General features: G+C 53.0%; 1 protein-coding gene across 1 annotated transcript; it reads right to left on the bottom strand.

Annotated features, from left to right (window-relative positions):
- Window positions 1-605: 605 nt before the first annotated feature.
- Oaf (out at first homolog) lies at window positions 606-18,417 on the bottom strand. Its single transcript, XM_052188597.1, has 4 exons — window positions 17,692-18,417; window positions 3,779-3,913; window positions 2,714-2,894; window positions 606-1,556 (listed from the first exon to the last, which is right to left on the bottom strand). Exons 1-4 carry the CDS (start codon window positions 17,959-17,961, stop codon window positions 1,291-1,293), a joined length of 852 nt encoding a protein of 283 aa, XP_052044557.1. The 5' UTR covers window positions 17,962-18,417; the 3' UTR covers window positions 606-1,290.
- Window positions 18,418-22,053: the final 3,636 nt, after the last annotated feature.

Raw genomic sequence — 22,053 nt, 5'->3', positions numbered from 1 at the left:
GATGTAAGGAATTGGACTTCGGTCCTCTATAAAATATGCTCTTAACTAATGAGTCTTTCCCAGTTCCCTTGTTCTATTATCTTTTTATTTATTTATTTATTTATTTATTTATTTATTTATTTATTTATTTCCGAGACAGGGTCTCTGTGTAGCCCTAGTTGTCCTGGAACTCACTCTGTAGACCAGACTGGCCTCGAACTCAGAAATCTGCCTGCCTCTGCCTCCCAGAGTGCTGGGATTACAGGCATGCGCCAACACCTGGCTTTGTTCCATTATCTTAAACACAGAGCCTTTCACAGAGCACACAGAGGAGCTTTAGAAGTTGCTTTGCAGCTGGGCAGTGGTGGCGCACGCCTTTAATCTCAGCACCCGGAGACAGTGGCAGGAGGATTTCTGAGTTTGAGGCCAGCCTGGTCTACAGAGTGAGTTCCAGGACAGCCAGGGCTACACAGAGAAACCCTGTCTCAAAAAATAAAAACAAAAAGAAAAAAAAAAGTTGCTTTGCCCAGCAGGGCATTATTCTGACACTATTCTGGCACATTTCTGACACTAGGTGGCAGCATCGGACAAAATTCTCTCAGAAAGCCTAAGCTAGAGCCATGAGGTGAGTGAAAACTTAGAGACTTTTATTTCTGGTACAAATGATAAATATTTTGTATTAAAAATCTGGATTTCAAGTTTTCCTTGTACTTCATGCTCCACCCCTGCCCCTGAACCTTGCCAAAGCGCTTCAGTCCAGAGGCAGGAAGAATCGGTGCCTGCTGAAATATCCAAATCGGATCTCAGGAAAGGCACGCGCGGTGCGGTGGTCTTGGGGCCGGTACCCTGCTCCCCGTTGCCCCCCAGGGTAGAGAGAAGGCACTGTAACCAGACACAAGAGCTGGGACATGAGTCCCCGGCTGTCCCTCTCTGGTTCCCTTGCTGGTGAAAAGGTGTGCTACAGGACCACGCCTCCGGAACAGGTTCCACAAAAGCAGCCTAGGCCGATGGCATTTGATTCCACCTACGTGGGATATGTCAGGGGAAAGGAAGAGGGGAGGGTACCAGTCTGGAGAACTGCTTCCCCCCCCCCCCCCCCCGCCTCAAGGTAGGACACAGGCAGGCATCAGGACCACCTCAAAGTTGCCTGTGCTGTGACACCCTTTTACAGGCCTGCAGATGAGGTCGTGGCTTCGGGGCCAGAGGCTCAGGAAGAGACCTAAGGCCTCAGATTGGGTTGGCAAGCCCTCTGGCGGTCAGCGAAGCAATCGTGGGCCCAAGCATCCATCCTTGGTCGTCTGTCTCCCATAGTCAGGGGTCCTCATCCCAGAGGCACAGCTGCCTCTGAGGTACATAGAAGTCAAAGCTGTAGCTTTTCCTGCAGCTTCGGATGCCACACTTGTAGGGTGCCGGCCGATCACGGCTGTGGCAGTATTTGAGCATGCACGGGTACCAGGCCAGGCTCAGACTGTAGTGACAGGCACAGGGCTTCCCTCGGTCCCCCACTTGTCTGCAGCGAGGTAATTCCGCCTGTTCTAATGTCTTGGGCAGAGCCTCGAACACAGAACTGTCCACACCTGGGGGGAAAGGCAAGCATGAAGAAGGCAGGAGCAACCTTAGCCCAGGATAGCCTTCACTCCTGTCACCCTTCCCAAGGCTGCCCTGGGGATGAACAGGGGTGAGCCCCGGGCCTGAGGCTAGGCTAATGGGCTACGTTAAATCACAGTCAACCTCACCCATTGAGTCTTTACTGTGTCCCAGGGATTCAGAATTGGTCCAGAGTTTACTGATGTGGTTGGGATTGTACAGTGGAAGGGGAGTCAGGACCCAAACCACACCTGACTTCACAGCCTGCACTGGACCATGTGGCCACCAACGCTTTAAATAAAAAGACTACCTAAAGGATACGGCACCTGATGAGACAGCAGGAGTAGAGTGGGTATGGCTATAAAGAGAACATGCGTGAGGAGTCCTGGGGCGGTGACGGGGCGGTGACAGGGCTCTGCTTAGCGAGCATGGGATGGAACAGCCTCTGAGGTACTAATGTCAGGCTTGTATTTTCATTCGGGACGTGTTTATGTGGAGACGGGTGTGTAATGGGAATGACCACAAAGTCCAGCGCTGCCTCAGGAGGGACGGGCTTCCTTGCGTGCAGCTGGCTGGGCAGAAGGCCCAGGGGCAGCTGGAATCTCCCTGTCCCTGTACACAGAGGACCTGACAGTCCTAGCAAAGGGACCTGGAGAGGGGCCAGTAGCGTTGCACAGGGGCCCTGCAGAGGTGGGAGGAGGCCTCGAGGGCTCAGGGATGGTGAGATGCTGAGCTCTGAGAGGAGCCCCGCAGACAGACCTATGGGAACATGCGTGTCCTCAGCACATGTAGTAATAAGAATGACGGAGAGGCTTTCACGGGACCTAGCAGGTTGTCTTTTGCGAGTCCTCTTATTCTAGCTACAGAGACACCACCTCCTCCAGGAAGCCTTTCTGACATATCACAGCCTACCTTGGGGGCTTCACCCCCCCCCAGGATGCCTGTCACTCATGACCACACACTCACATTTACTAGTGCTGTTCAGATCTACCCACTACCAACCAGCAACTGGGTGTGTCCCACCCCAGAAGGGACTCAGTAGCTCTCTCTCTCTTGAATACAACAGAGTCGCTCCCACTCCACAAGGCCTTTGCCCTCCCCACTCTGGGCTTTCCCTCCTGCCCAGCATGGGCAGCCCCCAGCTGACCTCGCTCTGTCCAGAACTGAACATCCTCCCGGCGGGTGTAGATGGCCTCGGTGGCCTCAGCGCACACGTTGTGGAGGTGGGGACTCAGCAGGTCCCCCTGGCTGAAGTTCACAGCGATGTCCATGTGTAGCTGCTCCGGACCCCGCACTTCCTCAGCCTGCCGCACCGCGCGGGGGTTTTTCTGTAAGGTGGGAACACGGTCATTATCCTCCTTTCCTCAGAGGGGAACCTGGCCCAACCCGAGAAACTGATACCCTAGAGGCAGTTAAAGCCTTTCTGGTTTTGCTTCTTAAATTTCTGGAGTTTTCTGGCGAGTTCAAGGTGGTTCTGGAAGACAGGGTGGGTAGGCTGGGCAAACTGTCCCAGGGTACACGACAGCGTGGGTTCTGTGTTTTCTGAATCCAGGGGACAAAGTCTTTCCAAGCAGGGTGGACAAAAGGCCCTGGAGGGAAGATGTCATAAGGCAGGCCTGCAGCACAGGTCAGCTTAGCACGCTCTGGAAAGCCGGAACTCCAGGGAGGGATCCACGCAGGTCAGTGGGCCAAAGCTCTGCAATTGGTGTTTCCCCACACACTTTCACAGATGGGTTCTGATTCTAACCTATGTCATCCATGTGGAGACTGAGGGGTTAAAGGCAAGGCCATTTGTCCAGTGTCACTAACGAGGGACAGGGGACGGGCGATGTTCAATCCCAATTCATAGTCTACACCTCTATCTCCAGCCAGAAAAGAGTGGAACCTGGATTAGTAGCTCTGTGGGTGGATGGGGACCTGAGAGTTGGGGCACAGTAAAGATTAGAAATCTGGAGCTCTGTAATCAGTGTGGTCGGGAGCAAAATGAGGGAATCAGGGACTCTTCATGGAGAGTGGGTGTTAAGAGAAGGCAGGGAGGAAGAGCGGAGGTGGGGTGGGGTGGGGTGGGGTGGTTGGGTTGGGGGTTGGAGGTATGAGGGGAGGTGGGGTGGGGTGGAGTAGCTGGGTTGGGGGGTTGGAGATATGAGGGGAGGTGGGGTGGGGGTGGGGTTTCCTAACTGGGGTCAGGGCCTGGCCAGGAGAGGGCACTCACCTGCCGGAGCTTGGCCATGGCCTCACTGGGGATGATCTCATTGTGGTGCAGCCTTGTGACAAAGCAGAGTCCCTGGAACTGACTCTGCCCCTTCTCCAGCTCCCCCAGGATCAGGGCTCGGAAGATCTTCACGTCCTGAAAGGGAGGGGCAGGAGGATGGAGACCAGTGGGAGGGGAAGACCCCAGACTAGCTCTGTACCAGTGCCCGCCCCTCGAGACAGCTCCTTCCTCAGATAATCAAGAAACTGCTTATCTTTTCCATTCACACCCGTGACTTCAGAGATCAAACGTTTCCACAGCTTTCTGGAAAACTGACAAAGTGAACCACCCACCAGGAGAGGTTTTCCAAAGAACCCTTTGACCAGACAGACCTTAATCTCAAAGAAGCCCGCACCTGTTTTTGGTTCTTGTCTATCTCTGATGCCTCCCCTTGGTGAGGACCCAAGTGTCCTTAATCAGAGCACCATGGGAAGAGGAGGGACTGCACACATTTCTTACAAGCACACATTCCAGAGCTTTCTCTGATTTTGTTACTCTGTAGCCCTTGGGGAAGGGCCCCAGAAAACCCCTGGGCATTCTGCAGTCAGCCTGACCCTTAGTCCCCCACCTCCATTAGGGACTGTGGGGACAAAGGCAGCAGGCTGCAGCTGTTGCTGTCTTCCAGGACGGGAATGGCTCACTCACCTTCCCCCTTCCCTCTCCGACTCCCCTTTCCCTGTGGGGATAGCTCACAGCATGACCAACGGGCCAGTGGTTCCTTCCTACTCTGAATCATAGTATGTGTGAGGGAGGGAGGCCGAGGCAGGAAGAGGGGGCAGAGCCTCAGGCACCTTTTGCAGTCGGTTTGCATCAAGAACCCTGAGAACCCTTGGCTCCATTTGCCTGCATGCCCCACGCCCCAGTCTCTATCTCACCAACCACAGTGCCTTCCTAACTTTGCCCAGGAAGTTAGTTAGTAGCTGCCACTCAGAAGAAGTCTCAATCTGGGAAGAACCCTTCTGCCAGGGGGGAGGGGACCCTGAGCTCAGCAAGTAAGGCTAGGAACCTTCCTGGTCCCCAGGACTATAGCTCTGCCCTGACACTAGCTGATGTAATCCTAGGGTTTTCATGGTCCCTTGGGCTGCCTCATCGAGGGCTTACTGCACAACGGCTAGGGTCCAAATGTCTGGAGAATGGGGTCAGAGTGTTCCCCAGGATTCTAGATACAGGAAGGGGCTGATGGTTCCACCTTTAGGCCATATGCATTAGCTGCCCCAGGCTTTCCCAAACCTCACTGTGACAGGGGACAGACAGCTCCTGTACCTGGCAGGCTTGGATGGAGCTGATGACCTGGAGGGAATGAGAGCTTTCAGCACTGTACGCAAGAAGTTATTGTCACCGCTGTGGTGACCAGCAAATGTCAGGGGTGATCTGCGACAAGTGCCCATTTTCTTTTTGCTTTTGTTTTGTTTGAGACGGTTTTCTATTGTAGCCCCAGCTGTCCTGGAGCTCACTCTGTGGACCAGGTTGGCCCCAAACTCAGAGATCTGCTGCCTCTGCCTCCTGAGTGCTAGGATTAAAGGCGTGAGCCACCACTGCCCTGTTAATAATTTTCTAATAGATTTCACCAATTCTGTAACTCTACAAGGGATCTTCCTGACTGCCTTTACTAGAGACGGCTTTATATAATGACTTACTTTAAATGCAACAACTGGGGATGGGCCTGTGGAGAGCCATATCTGAGAAAAAAGAAATTGAGGCCCAGCTGAGGAGAAAAGTTCCCTGAGGCTCCTCGTCCCAGAGCCTTGGAAGGAAGGTGAGTCAGCTGGGCTTAACACTACTTCCTCTAAACAGGAAATCCCTTCTTGGGTCACCGTGTTGGCATCTCCTTATCCTGCCAGCCTGGTTCATCTGATCCTCCATCAACTCAGGTCGGCCGAGGGGACAGGGGAGGGGACACAGGAGGGGACACGGGAAGGGTGATCTGCTGCTGGCAGATCCCATTCTCGCTAGGCACAGTTCTGTCAGGTGGGTTCCACACAAGCTCTCCCACTCTAAGAGTCTGAGTCAGGCCGTGCCTGGGAGGAGCCTTAGACAAGATCCAAAGTCCACACCTCGCCTTTGTGGGAATCCTATATGGACACCGTTGTCTCCTCAGTGACACATGAACTAAGTACCCAGTGTTCTCGGGGCTGCCGAGGGGCTCAGTGAATGGAGATACCCTCTGCCCACCACAAGGAGTGGAAGGCATTAAACGTTTAGAACCAGACCAGAGACTGGAGGAGTTCTGCTTGAGGAGTTGAAACGCTTCTGGATAAAGTGCTTGCCACACAGGCATGAGGACCTGAGTTCAATTACCAGGACCCAGGTTAAAAAAATAAAAACAAAACAGGCGAGGGGGAACATGCTTGTGATACCCGCATTGGGAAGGTAGAGGCAGGAGGATTGTTAGAACTTACAGGCCAGCCAGGCTAGTCTAATCCATGGACACCAGGTCCCAGTGAGAGACTATCTCAAAATACATGGTGAGCAATGGTACCTGAGGTTGACCACTGGCCTGCACACATGCAGGTGCACATATGTTCACATGTGCTCAAATGCTCAAGTGCATCTGTGCATACATGAATACATACATGAATACATACTTACATGTGTGCACACACAGAGACATAGACAGACAGACACACAAAACCTGCTTATAGTTCCTACCCTGTTTCTGAATTAGACACTAATAGCAATGACAACCACCAGATGCTACCAACATGACAAGCTGCTGCCTGGGCCCAGAAGGAAGTTCTCAGTCACTGTGCGGGGCAAAGAGTCACTGAAGTCAATAACCGGGAAAGAGAAACTGCTGTGACGGTGCCTCAAACAGATTGCATCATGGGCTCAGAGGTCATCTTAACAAGAGGCAGAGAGCTCTATGACAGCTTGGGCTGGGTAACTTGCTCAAGGCCAAGGACTTGGGAAATGTAGCCGGGATTTTAACCAGTTAGTTCAGGCTGTCCCACAGCTGAGCTCTTTCCCCCAGAAAGCACAGTTGCCTCCCGGACCAACTAGTCTAATCTCCCTGATGTCCAACCGCAGAAAGAGGCCGAGTGGGAGCAGGGTATGCCCAGGCACTTGGAAAGTGGAGGCAGAAGGATGGCCAGTTTGAAGGAAATTTGAAAGAGACATTTTGTTTCGAAGGCAAAATGGAAGGAGGGAGACGGAAGGCAGTAAGGCTGAGAGGGAGAAATGAATGAATGAATGAACCGAAGCGCAGGCCCACAGCACCAGTGAATGGCAGACTCGGGATTAGAACCTGGGTCCCTTCCCAAGATCCTCACTTGGCCACTATACCTAAACCCTTGGTGGATTGCCTAGGAGCATGACAGTTCTCACCCTGTGTGCCTAACCAACAGCCTGATACAAATAAGAACTACCTCGTAGCCACTGTCTGCCCTATGGAAACCCCCTTTATACCCACGTTCTCTGTTCTTTTTGATCCTGTTTCCCCCCCCCCCCCCCAAAGCCACATGTCCCAATGCTCCGGGAAAGGAGCGTGCATCATAACCTGACGGTAACCTTCCTGCACGACCCACCAACAAGACTCCAGAATACATGGGGCAGTGTGAAAGAGCTCGCCTGTGTTGAAAACATCTGTCCAGATGTTAAGAGCTGGTTGAATCCAAGTCAGATGGAAACCTGGCTCCCAGTCCCCTCTCCTTGCCTGGAGTCCCCTAGAATAATCTACCCAGATGTTGTCAAAAGCCCAAGACAGAGGGCACAACTGGGCAAAAGCCTTTGGCAGGGGATAGGGGCTTAGGGTCTGGGCTGGGACTCTCAAACTAGGAGCCCTCCACGAGGTCCTTCCTCCCTGTGACCTTCAGCCCATAAGGAGATGCTGGGACATACAGCAAGAAGAGGCCAGGCGGGGTCAGGGAGGGTTGCTGATGCCCTCTGTGTAACGTAGGCACACATAGGTTTGAACAAAGCGCTAGGACCGAATGCTAAGAACCAGAACTCTCTGCATCAGACCCTGGCCTTGCTGCTTCTGCCTGGTAGCCACGTGTAACCTCCAAGACTCTTCGTCTTCACACTTGCCAACGAGTCCAGCAACAGCACTGCCTTGCAGGACCCCAGTGAGCAATGAAAGGACCCGACCAAGCACTGGGTCACTAGGACCAGAACACGCACTAGGACTCCCGACGCTGCAAGCCCTTGTTCCCGATGTCATTTACTCTGGGCCTGAGACGTGGTAACGATTGTTCTGTAGATGGACTGGAGGCCCAGGCAGGTCAGATGACCCCTGTGAGGCCAGCACGTGTCAGCAGGAGAACACTGAGTGGCGATCCCTGAGGTAAGGCTTCCACGGAAATGGCCAAGGCCAAGGGCCCTGTCATTAAAAGGACTCCTGAGGTAAGGAAGGCTGACTTTACACAATCAGCTTCAGTGCCAGGGTGAAAGGCCTAGAGTTCAAGTTTATGCTGACTACCGTGGAGCTGAGGGATGGATAAGGGAACAGCTGTCCTTGTGAGGATGAGGTTGGGTGCAGGGAAGGTGGGAAGGCTCCCTGCAGTGAGGTTACTGAGTCAGTGAAGAATGCAGGTCTTTCTAGTCCAGAGTGCAGAGGTATTAAATCCAATCACTAGCCCCCCAGCCCCATTTTACTGTCACCGGAGCGTTTAAAGCCCTCTAAGAAGTATCACTGTCTTCACTATAATGCCTCGAGAGGCTGGCATCCGGTGCTACTTCTATATTAAACACAGTTTCCAGAATGAGCAGTGCTGGGTCACTCCCTGGACCTTCCTGCAAGCCCATTACTCTGTGGGGGATGCCTCACCCCCATCCGGCTGCCCTCTGTGGGTCTCAGCTCCTGGGAATCACCTGCTCTGACACGGTCCTGTGTCAGGAGGACCTCCAGTTCTGCAGAGCCCCCTTCCACCTGCTTCAGTTACCTTCCCTCCCAGACCCATTCTCCAAGCCGGGAACACTAACCAGAAACGCTAACTGTGCACAGACAACTGAGCGAGGAGAGTATGGCAGGGCTTTGAGATGAGGGAGGGGTGGGGGTGGGGGTGTGTTGGGGTGGGAGGTGGCTGAAGAGACAGATAGCAAAGGGGCTACAAATCAGCCCAGAGTCTGGGCTCAATTTTAAAGGTCACTGGAGTCACTGGTGGGTTGAGCCCGGGGCTGGTATAGAGTCAGCTTGACACTTCCCCGGAAAGCATTCACTGACTCTAAGGCCACTCACTGTCCTTACACTGTATCTGCCCGGAGGCAAGGACTCATCCAGGCCTTCTGGGGTCAAAGGCAAGGGGCTCCAGCCTGTTTATGTGGTAGCCTGGAGCTAGCACAGGGCAGAAGCTCCGCATTCACTGCCTCCTCAATCTCCAAACCTTATCTGCTTGGCCTTATCTTTGGGGGAGGGGATGAGGGGTACACCCCTGCAGGCCTGCTAGCCCAACATATACTATTTTGCGTTCTAAAAGGGCATCCAGAGGTAAGGGACTTTATCAGTCGCGCAGCAGTAAGGCCAGCAGTAGAAACTCAGACCTCCCAAGCCTCAGACCAGTGCTCTGCATCACGTGTGTGTGTGTGTGTGTGTGTGTGTGTGTGTCTGTGTGTGTCTGTGTGTGTGTGTATTCCACCCCTCTGTTCTTTCCCCACACCAGTCTACCTTTTGAGAGACCCTCTGTGTTTTCCAGAGAGAGGGGCTTCTTGAGCTCAGCTTCGATGAGGTTCCACAGGAACAAGGAAATGATGGCAGACAGCTGTCTTGGAAACACAGTCATGACAGGAGACACCCTGTGTGGGCCCTCCAGGACGCTTTCCCAAAGAGGCCCAGGGAGTGTTTCCTGCTGGGGGAGGGAAACAGCACTGGAGAGGGAGGCCTGGAGCTGTGATGGGCTAAGATAGGAGCAGCAAGGCCTTTCAGACCGAGTCAGGGGAGAAGGTAACAGGCTGCGTTGTCTAGCCTCGGCTGACTGCTGATGCACCCAGACTTATCCTGGCTTTCCCTACAGTTAGGCCACAGGCTGCCATCTTTCACACAGATCTCTTGTTCCTAAATGTCCTCTTTGCACAGAAAGGCTCCTATTACAGACACATATGCACACACACACACACCTGTGCACACACACACACACACACACACACACAGAGCAGCTGAGTTCTCATCCTCAGTTTCTCCACAATGAAACTTCCATCCCGTACCCTCTATCTCAGCCGCATTTCCTTGCTCTCCCTGTCTCCCTCCCTCTGTGAATCTCCTGCTCCACTTTCACACCCAGCAGGCTCTGGCTCACACAGCCTCACCCACAGCCCAGCCACTCTCCTCACGCAGGCCCTTCAGCCGCACATCTCAGCTCCCTTTACCCTCGCAGGCTCCCAGATTCCAGCTCCTAGCTTTCAGGGCTCTCATGATGCCCTGCTGTGGTACATGTTCTAGAATCAGGTAGCTAGGTGGTTAGTCCCAGACCCTGCCGCCCTCACACTTTCTACTACAGAGCAGTTGAACACCGAGGGGGCCCTGGGAACAGAGCTGCCTTTCTGGGGTGTGTGTGTGTGTGTGTGCATGTGCATGTGTGTACGGCACAGCCTAGGCCAGAGGCCACTGGCCACTCACCGCTCCAGGACCTCCACAAGCAGCACCTATCCCACCTCTGCTAGCCCCAAGCCTCCTTGCTACTGGACAGTTGGGGCTCACTGACTCCTGGGAGTGTGCTCTGTCATCTCAGTCTCCTTCTCATCACCAGACCGCGTGACTCTGGGGCCCAGGCTGGGCCAATCTAAATATTTATTCCTCCACTCCTGGCTGGGACTGCTTCATGACTAGACAGGGGCCAGCTTCACTGGGGTGGGGCTGGGGACTGCAGAGCTAGAGCCTTCTCTACTCAGGCTGCCCAATGGCAGATTCAGGAGTCCCTCTGCAGCTCTGCCTAGCTTTCCCCGGAATAGGAGGAGATGCACTCAACTCAGAGGCAGGATGCTACAGGAGCCTTAAGGCATCCCTCCCCGCCCCTCCCCTCCATGGCTGTATACACAGACCTCATCCAGGCCTGGACAGAGGCTTCTTGTTATAGGGTTAGTGTGACTATTAACCAGGACCAGTAGCCCTCACTGCCAGTCCCCAGCCCTTCTAACTGCCCCTCATGCTCTGTCAGCCAAATCCCAAAGGTCACCGCCATCCCGACTGCCCCAGGGGAACAATGGGAGGCTTTATGTGGATCAACTGCTCCCCACTGTCGAGCTGACTCAGGGCTCCTGACACGGGGTGTCATACTTCCCTCTCGCTCAGATTCCGGCCTCCCTCGTTCCCCATCCTTCATCTGAATCCCCAGTGACGGGTAGGTAAACATTTGCCAGTTTAAGGGACAGAAGCTCCTACTGATGGAACGGTCCCTAGTGCAGTAAAGAAAAGTTGCAATTACATGTGTGGATGATGGAGAGATGCAGCGGAGGGGCCTGCTTGGCTGCCTGCATTAGAACTACACTTCTCATGGGTCCCTTGCTCTCCAAAGTCCCCCTTGGTCACTCTGTCTAAGAAATAGAGCCCAGGCTCAGAGACACTAAGTGACTTGTTGCATTACATAGCTAAGAAATAGCGAAATAAATAATAAATAAACAAACAAAATAATACAGAGAATAACCAGAAGTATTTGGGACCTATTTTCAAAGCTAGCCTGGCCTTTTAGCCCCCTCCCACCCACCCCCAGGACCACCCACGGCACTGCTGTAGAACCAAGCCTCCATCCTCTGGCAATTATGAGTCTGGGAGACAGGGCCCATTCCAAGTGCACAGAGAGAGTGTTTGTAGGTCCTTGTTCTTCTGCACTCCCGACTCTCCACGGTGTGTCTCTCTCTCTTTTTTTTTTTAAGGAACTCACTTAGAGAACTGGATTAGCCCAGTTAGATCCCACAAAGTAGCCCACAAAGATCTCTGGGAGCGAATCCTGGGTCGACACCAGCTGTCAGACCTTGTTGCCAAGGTCACTGCCAAGCTCAGTTTGTGCATCTGCAGGGACAGAGGCGAATGTGCTTCACGGTGCAGCGAGGCAGGCGACTGAGCCATGTGGGATTTTGGAGTGACTGCTCAATTCAGGGTGCTATTCACCGATGTAGTCTGCGTCTCCAGGTTGGGTCCCCTGCCTGCCTGCCTGTCTGTGGAGAAAATGTCTGTGAGCTTACCCACCACTCATCTATAGTATGAGGCGTCCAAGAACAAACTCCACCCCTTCTCCTTTCAGCAGTCTCTCCAGCAGGCTACACCAGTGGCTCTGGGTGGCGGTTTTCAGGATAGCACTGTACCTGGACATAGCATCTCTCTCAGGGGTAGGGGATGTGCAAGCCAGAGGCCAGGGAGCATACTCGAACCACAGGTAAAGCTTTGCACCTCCGAAGCAAGAAGGACTTCCTCAGATATGGAGGGAGGATTAGAATCGGATCCAAGAGCCCCACATACACAGCCTGGTCTCTATTTCCTGTAAACTCCTGAGAAAATGATCTGTGCTCCAGAAGTTCTCCTTCTTCAAAAGCACTTCTAGGTGGGGTTGGGTGACGGTTCAGTTGGTAAATTGCCTGTTATGCATGAGGACCCGAGTTCAGAGCCCCAGTGCCCGTGTAAAGAACAGGGCACCGTTGCACACACCTGTAATGTTAGCACTGGGCAGGCAGAGAAGCGAGAGAGTTTATAAAGCTACACTGGTCAGTACTCCAGCCTCGCTGAAGCCATAAGCTCTAGGTTCAGTGAAAGACTCTGACTTAAAACTAACAAGGTTGAGAGTGACTGGGGAAGCTATCTGATGGTAACCCTGGCTCCAACATGCAAGTGTGCACACATGGACATGCACACTTGCATATGTACCCCCCTGCAACGTGTGTGCACATGTCTCTCTCTCTCTCTCTCTCTCTCTCTCTCTCTCTCTCTCTCTCTCTCGGCTACACCCCACGGGAACCCTGCCTTTGAGCTGGGACAGGAAATCTGATGTTTTCTGGATGGTTCTTTCCTCTGTCTCCCACCTTACCACTGGTACCCAGGATGAGGAAGCAAGTTTCTAATCTCCCTGGATCCTTGTGCCTTTGGAGTGACCCCGAGCTGAGCCTGAGCCGTAGCCCTCGATGGCTCTCGCTGTTAGCATTCCCTCTCAGCTTCCAGCCCACAGGCCCCCCAGGGCCCCTTTCCTCCTCACCTTCCCCTCCCCGCTTCTACATTTCCTTCACCCCCATGCAGTCACACATGACTTTCTTCATATCTTCCAGCACCACCTTCCCCTTGAGGCCACCCCCAAACCGGGCAGCTTGCGATGTGACTCATTCCTTCCCCTGCTTTTGGTCATCCAGCCAGGGGGGCAGAGAGCTTTGTCAGAGATACCAGCAGGGGGGAAGGAACTCAGAGGACGGTCAGATAAGCAGCCAGAGTAGGGATGGGGCCATGTCTGCTATCACTGTGTCGGTAGCTATATACGTGCAGGTCAGATTGCATATGTAGGGCCTGGATGATGACGTGTATAAAGGGTGTTGCTCACTATTTATTTAGGAGTTAGAGTTCCTATGGGGGGGCATATTGATTTAGGCCCAGAGTATTATGGCTGCTTACAGTACATTGGGGGCTGGAGACGGTAGTGTATAAGGCTCGCATGAGGCCCTGGATTCAATACCTAGAACCCACACTAACACCTTAGAGTTGGGGGCAGGAGTGCATGTGGATCTCATGTAGCCCAGGCTGGTCCTAAACTCACTATATAGCTGAGGATAACTTTGAATGACTAATCATCCTGTCTCTACTTCCCATGTACTATACATATATGCCTAACTCAACTTATGTGGTGTTAAGGATCAAACCCAGGGTTTCCTGCATGATAGGCAAGGACTGTCCGTTGAGCCCCATCCACAACCCCCACCCCCTTTTAATGGATTTCATGTAGGCCAGGCTGGCATCTAATCTCCTGCCTCTACCTTCACCTGACATTCCTTAAAGAACCCCAATTACCTGGCTCTCCTGTTCAGATGTCCTGATTTAGTGAAGTGGGGTTCGGAACTGGTGTTGAAAACCTGCAAACTTCCCAAGTGACCCTTCAAAGCCACTGAGGCATGGCACATAGGCATTCTTTCAGTTATAGCTCGGTGATCCTGGCATTAGCCTGAGGAAGGGCTCCAGGTGACACAGGACAACCATGTGACACAGGACATTCCATGCTGCTCATGGGATCTGCCAGCCAGGTCCAGGCTCTAGTGTCCCACGAATGACTGATTGCCTTACCAGCTTTGGGGCCAGGATGCAGGCAAGGTGAGGAATAGTCTATTGGTCCTGGATACTTAATCTTGGAGGAAGGCGGGGCTGGGAAGGGGTTGTGTAAGGGCTAAGACCACTCCTGCACAGGGTGTCTCGGAAGCCCTAGGTTTGCTTAGTCCAAGGTTGACTGCTGCCCTGGAGGGGCTGGCTAGCCATTGATACAACAGCTTCCAGGAGAAGGTGGTTGTTAGTGGAGGCTCACACCTGTGACCCTATCACTTGAGACTGTGAGTCAGGGAAGAGGTCCAGGCTAGACTTGTGTAACAGTTTCTAGGGAGATTGAAACATTCTACCTGCAGGGAAGCTCCTGATACAGGAAGTTAAGCAACTCAAAAGAGCCTTGGGAAGTCCCTGAAACTGACCGGACTCACTAGGCTCCTCCTTTCCGAGTAAATAATAAAAGCTAAGTTTCAAAGAAGACGCCCAGATCAGTCTAGCTCTGTGAAAGACTACAAAATCCAGACAAACTGCCTGAAAGAGGTTTAGAAATTTGAGGCACCTCGAAAGGACACTCTCCAGCCGGCTGAGCTGCCTTCAGGCTGCGAAGATGCTCCAGGTTCCCAGCTTCTGTGAGTGATCACCAAGGTGGGGTGAGGGAGTGGGGGAGATAGGGAGGTTGTCGGGGTGGGAGGTGGGCCTTGGTGAAGGATGCATCTACTTTGAGTCATTTCTGCTCCTGTAAATAACAGCTCATTCATATGCCTATAAGTAACCCCAAGAAAACTCACTGGACTTAGCGGGTATTGGGACATTGTTCTGTCCCAGGTTCCACATTTGGGGTGAATAGACTTGTGTGTAGCTTCTCCTCAGAAAAAGTGTTGTCACACTACATAGTGAGACTGTGTAAAAAAAAATTAAAGATAAAACATAAGTTTCAGACTAACCTGGACCACACCAAGAATTCAAGGCCAAAATCAGTCTGGGCTTTATTTGAAGACCTTGCCTCCAAGTCAGTAAGAAGACGAGAGGCAAAGAGAGACCCTAGTCTTCCCTAGGGTCCTCGTGGACTTTCTTTGTATCTCTTGCTTCAACCTCTTTAATCCAAACGACCAGGGCTGAGAAGTGGGTTGAGCCAGCCTCGGGGCCTTTCCTGAGCACTCGACAAAGCCCCAGCAGCAGAGAGGGCAAACCTATGCACTTTGCTCCACGTTCAGCTCTGCCCAAGGCCTCAGGGTAGGTGCCAAGGCTAACCCATTTTACAGATGAAGAAATGAAGGCTCAGAGAGATCAAACAGCTGGACGGCGGTTGACCGCCTTGACCAGCTCACAGGTGGTGGACTGGACTTGCCTCCTTCAGTCTGCACTGTGTCTCTCAGTGGTGATTAGATTGCAAGCATCCATATTCCCAAGAAAATTCAGGATTTTTTTCCCCTAAAGCAGTCCCTCATGGGCATGGTGCACAAAACACAACTTCTGGGCTGTTTTCTACAGGAAAACTCATTACTTCTGGACAGAACTAACCAAGGCTTTGAGGCAAGAGGCCTTGAGAAGCCAGCGATGAGTGGCATGAGGAAAGGACCGGCACTGAGTGGCTCTGGCCAGTGGAGGAGACATGCTGGCGTAGACTAAACACTGTCCTCCCTAGTCTCTGTGTAATCCCCAGTCCACCCTGGCCAGGGCCAAGGAAGTCCTCTGACAGCTGGCTTTCTACTTTCTATGCCTTTTATCCCCCTCCCAGATCCCCCATGAGATTGGAGATGGCAGGGGCAGGTGTGAAATGCCAACTCTGGGGCAGAGGCTAACCTGGAAACTTTTGGAAAAACAGGGGGTGGAGGGTGGCGGGTGGGGTGTTAAAGAATGTTTGAGCCACCCTGGGGATTAAAGGGAGCACTTGCCATCAACTCTGAATGTCCCCTCCTCCAGCCAGATGTCCCTGTCCCCATGCTCAGTCCAATCCCTGGTGTCCCACCTCCACGGCAGGCCACCACCCCATCCCAGCCTCTGTGCTTGCTTTCCGGGGCTCCTTTCAGAGCAGAGCCAGAACAACCTTTTGTAGCCTGAGGCTAGAAAAGCTCCGCTCCACTCCCAGCCTTTCATGCCCCACCCAGCTCGGCTCTCAGACTTCAAGCCTAGGGATGCATAAACCTTTCTTGAAGGCTCCAGGGTGGTCACCGCACAGGGCCACTGGGCAGGCGGTCAGCAGCACATTCTGTGGCTAGCTTTTAGGTCAGAGGCTTGGAGGGGAGATTAGATACCCACTCCTGATGGATTCTGCCCAGAACACCACAGATAAAATGTTCCTAAAGTTCAGCTGGGCAAGCAGGGGACGTGCCGGGCGGCCAGCTGCCCTTTCTCCACACAACGGTTCATTGGTCCTGTTTGCATCTAAGAACCCAGCTTGGGCCTGTGTGGCCAGCATGGGCTACCATTCTGCTAAGTCAGGATGACTCCCTGGGCCTAGGCTAGAACCTCAGTCCAGGCTCACCTCTACTCTACCCAACACTGGATCTCCCCTGTACCTCTGAGGACTATGATGAACTCACAGGATCCCTAACTGGCTGCCCAAACTCTGCCCTGCCCCTCCCAAGGTCTCCAAATAACTCCCAATTTTAGAATGGAGGGGAGAGGAGTGAAGAGGGGGGATGGCTATTTGGTCCTGGATATTCCTCACTTCCGTCCCTCCCTCCAAAGACAGAGGGATGCAAGGCCTCCTTTTAGGGGGAAGAGCTGAAAGTGGATGATTAGAAGCCGCTCTTCCCACCAACCATGAGATAAGGTCTCATTCTGTAGCCCTGGATAACCTTGACCTTGTAGTTCTCCTGACTTAGGCTCCTGGGATGACAGCGGTAGCGTTCACCTTCTTTTCTTCCAGAGTTTTCTGTTGTTGGGTCACTGTCATTCAGCACCCTGGAGTTCCATTCCCCGATAACTCTAGCATCCCTTCTCTCTCCACATCACCACACCCGCACAGAGACAGAGATAGAGAGAGATAGAGAGACAGACGGAGGGGGGTAGGGGAGCAGCAAAATTGTGGACTTCAGCAGCCCCTGGTGGGCTGAGACACCAACAACCCTTTGCAAGTGAGGGGAACCTCCCCCTCCCCTCCCCCAACTCTGCCTAGGTCTCCTTGCTTTAAGCCTTTCAGCCCTTCAGGTCACAAAGCAGATCGCTGCTACCAGACTCGGGAGGGATCAAGGGCAGACAGCTCTGCAGGGAAAGCGATCCCGGAATGGTGCTCAAGGTTGGAGGTCTTGAAATCGCTTCCTTGCCAAGAACAGCGGAGGAAAGGAAACTAACTTCACACGCAACAGCGACTGGGAAAGCCAAGGTCCTCATGCCACCTGTGGATTTCCCCCTTTAGTCACAGAGGCTGTGGCAAGAAAGGAGGCCTGGTTAACAAGAACTTTTGGCGTGGCAGCTGGGAGCGCTGAGGAGGGAGCGGGCACAGGAGCGGGTCTGTGCGTGAGAAGGGACTTGGTTACCCAGAGCCAAAGTTAGAGGAGTTTACTGAGGAGACTAAAGTCCTAGATCTGGGTGCTAGGGAGTGGGCAGCGAGCTAGAGAGGTGACCTTGGGCAAGTCACGTCCCCCTCTCGGCACTGCGTTTCACTTCTGCAGGCTTGACTGTGCCTGGGACGCCGGACAGCTAAGATCGCAAGCTTTTCGCCCGCTCCCCAGCCCCCACGGTGGGTGGGACAGGACCTATGATGGTACCTCACCTTCTTGAAATCCGCGATGTAGGAGATGAGGGTGCCGTCGGGTTTGCGCAGATCAAGGCTGATGCTGTCGGCGTCGCTGTCCGCCTGCAGACTCTCCTCAATCACCTGGCCGTCGGGCAGCCTCACCCGGACCCGCAGCTCGGCCGGAGCGCCGCTGCCCGCGCCCACGCCGTGAGGAGCCCCAAGCAGCAGCGGCGACAGCAGCAGCAGCAGCGGCAGCGGCAGCGCGGGGCGCGCCGAGGGGACGTCGCGGCGGCCAGGGGGCCGCATCCCCGGGGCCCCCGGCGCGCCGCGTGGGGGAGGGGAGACGCGCCTACAAAGTTTGCCCGAAGTTGGGGGTCCGGCTCGGGGGTTCCCGGCAGTCCCCCCTTCTAGAGGGGAGACTCAATCTGGAGGCTCCCCACGACGTGCTGCGAATTCACGTGGGCCGCGTACAGTCACACACTCCGAGAGTCCCGGAGGGCGCCTCCTGTGCGTGTCCCCCGCAGCCGCCCCGATTCCTGAGCTCCGGACTCCGTTCAGCACTTTTCATTCAATCCCACCCCCCGTCACTTCCTTCAGAAAACAGAAACCACCAGGACCTGCCTTAAAGAGACCGCGCACCTCTTGGCCCTTAAAGGGACCGCAGTGGCCCAGAGAGGGGCGGGGTTTGGGGGCCGCGGGGCTCAGCCGCTTTGTGGCCTAGGCTGGCTTTCTCTGGATCCCTCCCTCCCGCCGCGCCTGGTCACCGCAGGGCCTTGTCTAGAGTTTGCGCTCCGGGCAAATCCCTTCCTCTCTTTTAAGGGCGGGACGGGTGACTCCCCCCCCCCCCCGTCCCCCACACCCTTTCTGGCTTGTTCTAGTGCCACGTGGATGAAATAATCGGGCTAGGATTTTCAGAGGTTTTGCTTAGTCTTTTAGTTTCTCTGACACAGCGAATTTTCAAATACGGCTGGAAAAAAGAAATGAGGCTTCACCTAGCATTCTGGTCTTTTCCTAGGTCGGGGAGTGCAATTAAGGGTTGAGAGCCATCTGTGCATCCATCAGGTGTGAGCTGTTTTTATGAGTGAGGCAGCCAATCTGGATGCGACCATCAAGGAGCCTAACACTTTGTGACCCGTTATTCAGTTTTCTCTCCTGTGTTCTTTCAGGCTTTCTCCAGTCCAGCCCACCTCTCAGTGGCCCTGCTCTTTCCGGTAAGGGAAGCACCAGATTCCAGGCTACTGCGGGGGCATCGTGCTCCCTAGTCAAGGGCCACAAAAGATACTCCTGCTGTGCCAGAGACCCCAATAAGCTGAGTGAAGACTTGGGATTCCTTTCTGGTTGGTGATACACAAGTATACTTTGAAAATTGTTTGAGCCTAACTGTCCACTAGTGAACACAGAGGATTAGGGGTCCGTGGAGCAAAGGCCCGCTGGGGATTTTCAGGGCCGTTTGTTCCTCCTGTCCATTGCCACTTCTGTTTGTTCCTGGTACCCTGTAGTCTCTAGGGTCTTGATGATAGATGGCTGAAACTGTCCCCCGCTCTTCAGTGTCTTTTCTTCCTAGGGGATCCCCAGCACATGTTCCACCCTTACTAGCATGAGCCCTTCCTTTGGCATATAGGACTGAAGGGGACTTAAGACGTCATCTCACTCAGGGCTTCCCAAATTTGCCTTACTTCAGCTAGCACTTAGATGTTCATTAAGACTCAGCTTCTGGGATTCTTTTTTTTTTCCTTCTGGTTTTTCAAGACAGGGTTTCTCTGTATAGCCCTGGTGGTCCTGGAACTCACTCTGTAGACCAGGCTAGCCTTGAACTCAAAAATCAGCCTGCCTCTGCCTCCCAAGTGCTGGGATTAAAGGCATGTGCCGCCACTTCCTGCCTGGCCCAGGATCCTTAAGCCTATAGGTTCAGAAGAGGACAGGGAGCCAACCCCAGCAACAAGGTCCAGCGTGGTGCTTGATGTTCCGGAGGTTGGTAGACACTTGGTACCTATAGCATCTTCCGTGGGGAACCACCTGGCTTCTCAGGATCTTTTCCTCACCCTGGGGAGTTGGGGCAGGCAGACAATAACTGCACTGTTTCCTTGGGGGGGGGGGGGTCTTACAGCTCGAGTGGCAGCATTGAGTTGCCTGGGGCTTCAGAGCTTTCCTCCTGCCTCACAGGATGCTAGATCTCAAAGAGGCCTTCAAGCTGGGACTGCCCCCATGAGTCAGTTCCACAGTCATTAGAGGCCTCACCCACATTTCCTAACTTCCTGTTTCCGGTCCTGTCCCATCCATCACTGGTTCTGTCCTTGGTGATATTCCCAGGCCATAGACCCTCCTCTGAGTCCAAAGACCACGCCCCCCAAGTCCCCAACAAGAGCCAAGAAGTGGGCAAAGAGTCTATCTCTGTTCAGACTTTGTGCCTTGGAAACACAGATGGAAGACAGTTTCTGTCTTCCCTGTATGCGAATGGTCCTTCTCCATTTCAACTAGACCAAACCTAATCTGTCTTTGTTTGTTTGTTTTTGTTTTGTTTTTCGAGACAGGGTTCCTCTGTGTAGCCCTGGCTGGACTCTTCAAACTGTCCACCCACAGGGATCTATCTGCCTTTGCCTCTGCCTCCTGAGTGCTAGAATTAAAGGCAGGTATGTGCCTCCACTGTCCAGCCTGCTCTGTCTTTTAAAACAATAGGGAACATGCAGCCTCTTCCACAAGCCACAACCATGGCCCTAGTGTTTCTGGTGACTGCACCAGGTCTTGGGGAAAAAACCCACAGGTTTCCCAGCAAGAGTTTCTGAGTCACCTACTGACATATATATATATATATATATATAAACTCATGAGCTCCCTGCTTTAGCCTCCCAGTAGTACAGGGACCATAAGCATATGTTACCAATCCAGTTTCACTGTAGTATCAGGTCCAGGTTCTGTGACAAGCATTTTATACATATCATCTTAATTAATTTCAGGACAACCCTCCCAAGTACATTCTCTTCTTAGCCTCTTTTTATTGGCTAAAAAGCCCGGATTTAAGAGGTACCATACCTTGGGTCACACAGGTAGTGGAGCCAGCAGCGGCTGAAGCAAGGCTGCCTAACCACAAAGCAATTGCTTTTAACGACAGAAGCATCTGCCTGTCTGAGACCTTCACTTTCTTCCAGTCCGGAATGAGCACACACCCCATGCTATCTTTTCCTGTTATCTAACGGTTTATGTGGACAAGATGCTGTCAGTAAACAGGCCAGCCCTGAGCTGGAAACCACTTGCCTTCCACAAGTCACCCAAGTATAGAGATATCTCACAATACACCCTGACTACAACCAAACAGCCCTCGATGTCAGGGAGTCCTTTATGTCTTACCTTTATGTGCCACGCCATACTCGGATTGCTGGTCCTTTCTCATCGCTAGCCTGAAGGAAACAAGTTCTCAGTTCCCTACAATGGCTCTGAAAGGGAATCCAGATCTTAGTGCCAGTGCTTGGCCATCATGAGCTGTGTGATTCCCCAACACTCTTTCTTCAGCTGGGAAATGGGTGCATACATGCTTAGTTCACTTAAAGATTTACTTTTCTTGTTTTTAACTATGCGTATGTGTGTGGGTCTGTGTGGGGATGTGTGCTCGTGATGTGAATGCCCTTACACACGAGACTAGGGCACTGATCTCCTTGTAGCTGAAGTTACAGGGGGTTGCGAGCCATCTGACATAAAGGCTCTTAACCCCTGAGCCATCTCTCCAGCCCCCTCTAGGGTTGTTTTAAGAATTAAATGAAATGTTGTAACTGGTACAGGCTCACGGAAGAGACACTTTTTATAATTTGTGATCAATATATCAAATGCTAAATCTGACTACACATGACTTCCTGCCTTAGAACCATACAGATACATCAGCACTCAGCAGAAGATTTTGTCTACAGAGAGATTGAATCTTTTTGGTTTTAACTGCCTGTAAACTCTAAAAGCAGACCCAGACAGCAAAATTCCAGAAGACAATGTTCTTTGATTATGGTCTGAGTAGGTCTCTACCTGGTCTGTCAAGAAGGAAGTGTCACCCTGCTGTCTCTGTCTTCACCAGTAAATAAGTGCCCACAGGACCGAAGAAAAGAAAAACTCAGCCAATGGCCTGTGTGGAGAGAGGGGCAAGGGTCAGGAGACAGTGAAGGTTGTTTGCCCTTGTGGTTTCTCCGCAGTGACGGTGTTTGGGTTGCATTCCAACCCTATCCCTGGGCCCTTGCAGAAAGGGGCCAGTCATTTGAGCCTTGAGTCTGAGGGAGAGTCCAGAATGAAGTGGGTTGGCCCCTTCTCTGTCTCAAGACCTCCTGCAAAGCTCCAAGACCTCACTGCCTCAGCAGAAGCACACATTAGGCTGATGGTATCACCGGATTATACTTCCGTTCACCGAGGGTGTGGTGGGAA

The sequence above is a fragment of the Apodemus sylvaticus genome, chromosome 7 (genome assembly GCF_947179515.1).
Source record: "Apodemus sylvaticus chromosome 7, mApoSyl1.1, whole genome shotgun sequence".
NCBI classification, from domain to species: Eukaryota; Metazoa; Chordata; class Mammalia; order Rodentia; family Muridae; genus Apodemus; species Apodemus sylvaticus.
This window is presented reverse-complemented; position numbering and strand designations above follow the sequence as displayed.

What these genes read in the sequence shown, in the direction of transcription:
- Oaf (XM_052188597.1), bottom strand. Translation starts at nt 17,961, where the DNA reads ATGCGGCCCCCTGGCCGCCGCGACGTCCCCTCGGCGCGCCCCGCGCTG. An exon ending in ACATCGCGGATTTCAAGAAG is followed by an intron (nt 3,914 to 17,691) that starts GTGAGGTACCAT and finishes CCTCCCTTTCAG; the next exon opens with GACGTGAAGATCTTCCGAGC. An exon ending in CCATGGCCAAGCTCCGGCAG is followed by an intron (nt 2,895 to 3,778) that starts GTGAGTGCCCTC and finishes CCCACCTTACAG; the next exon opens with AAAAACCCCCGCGCGGTGCG.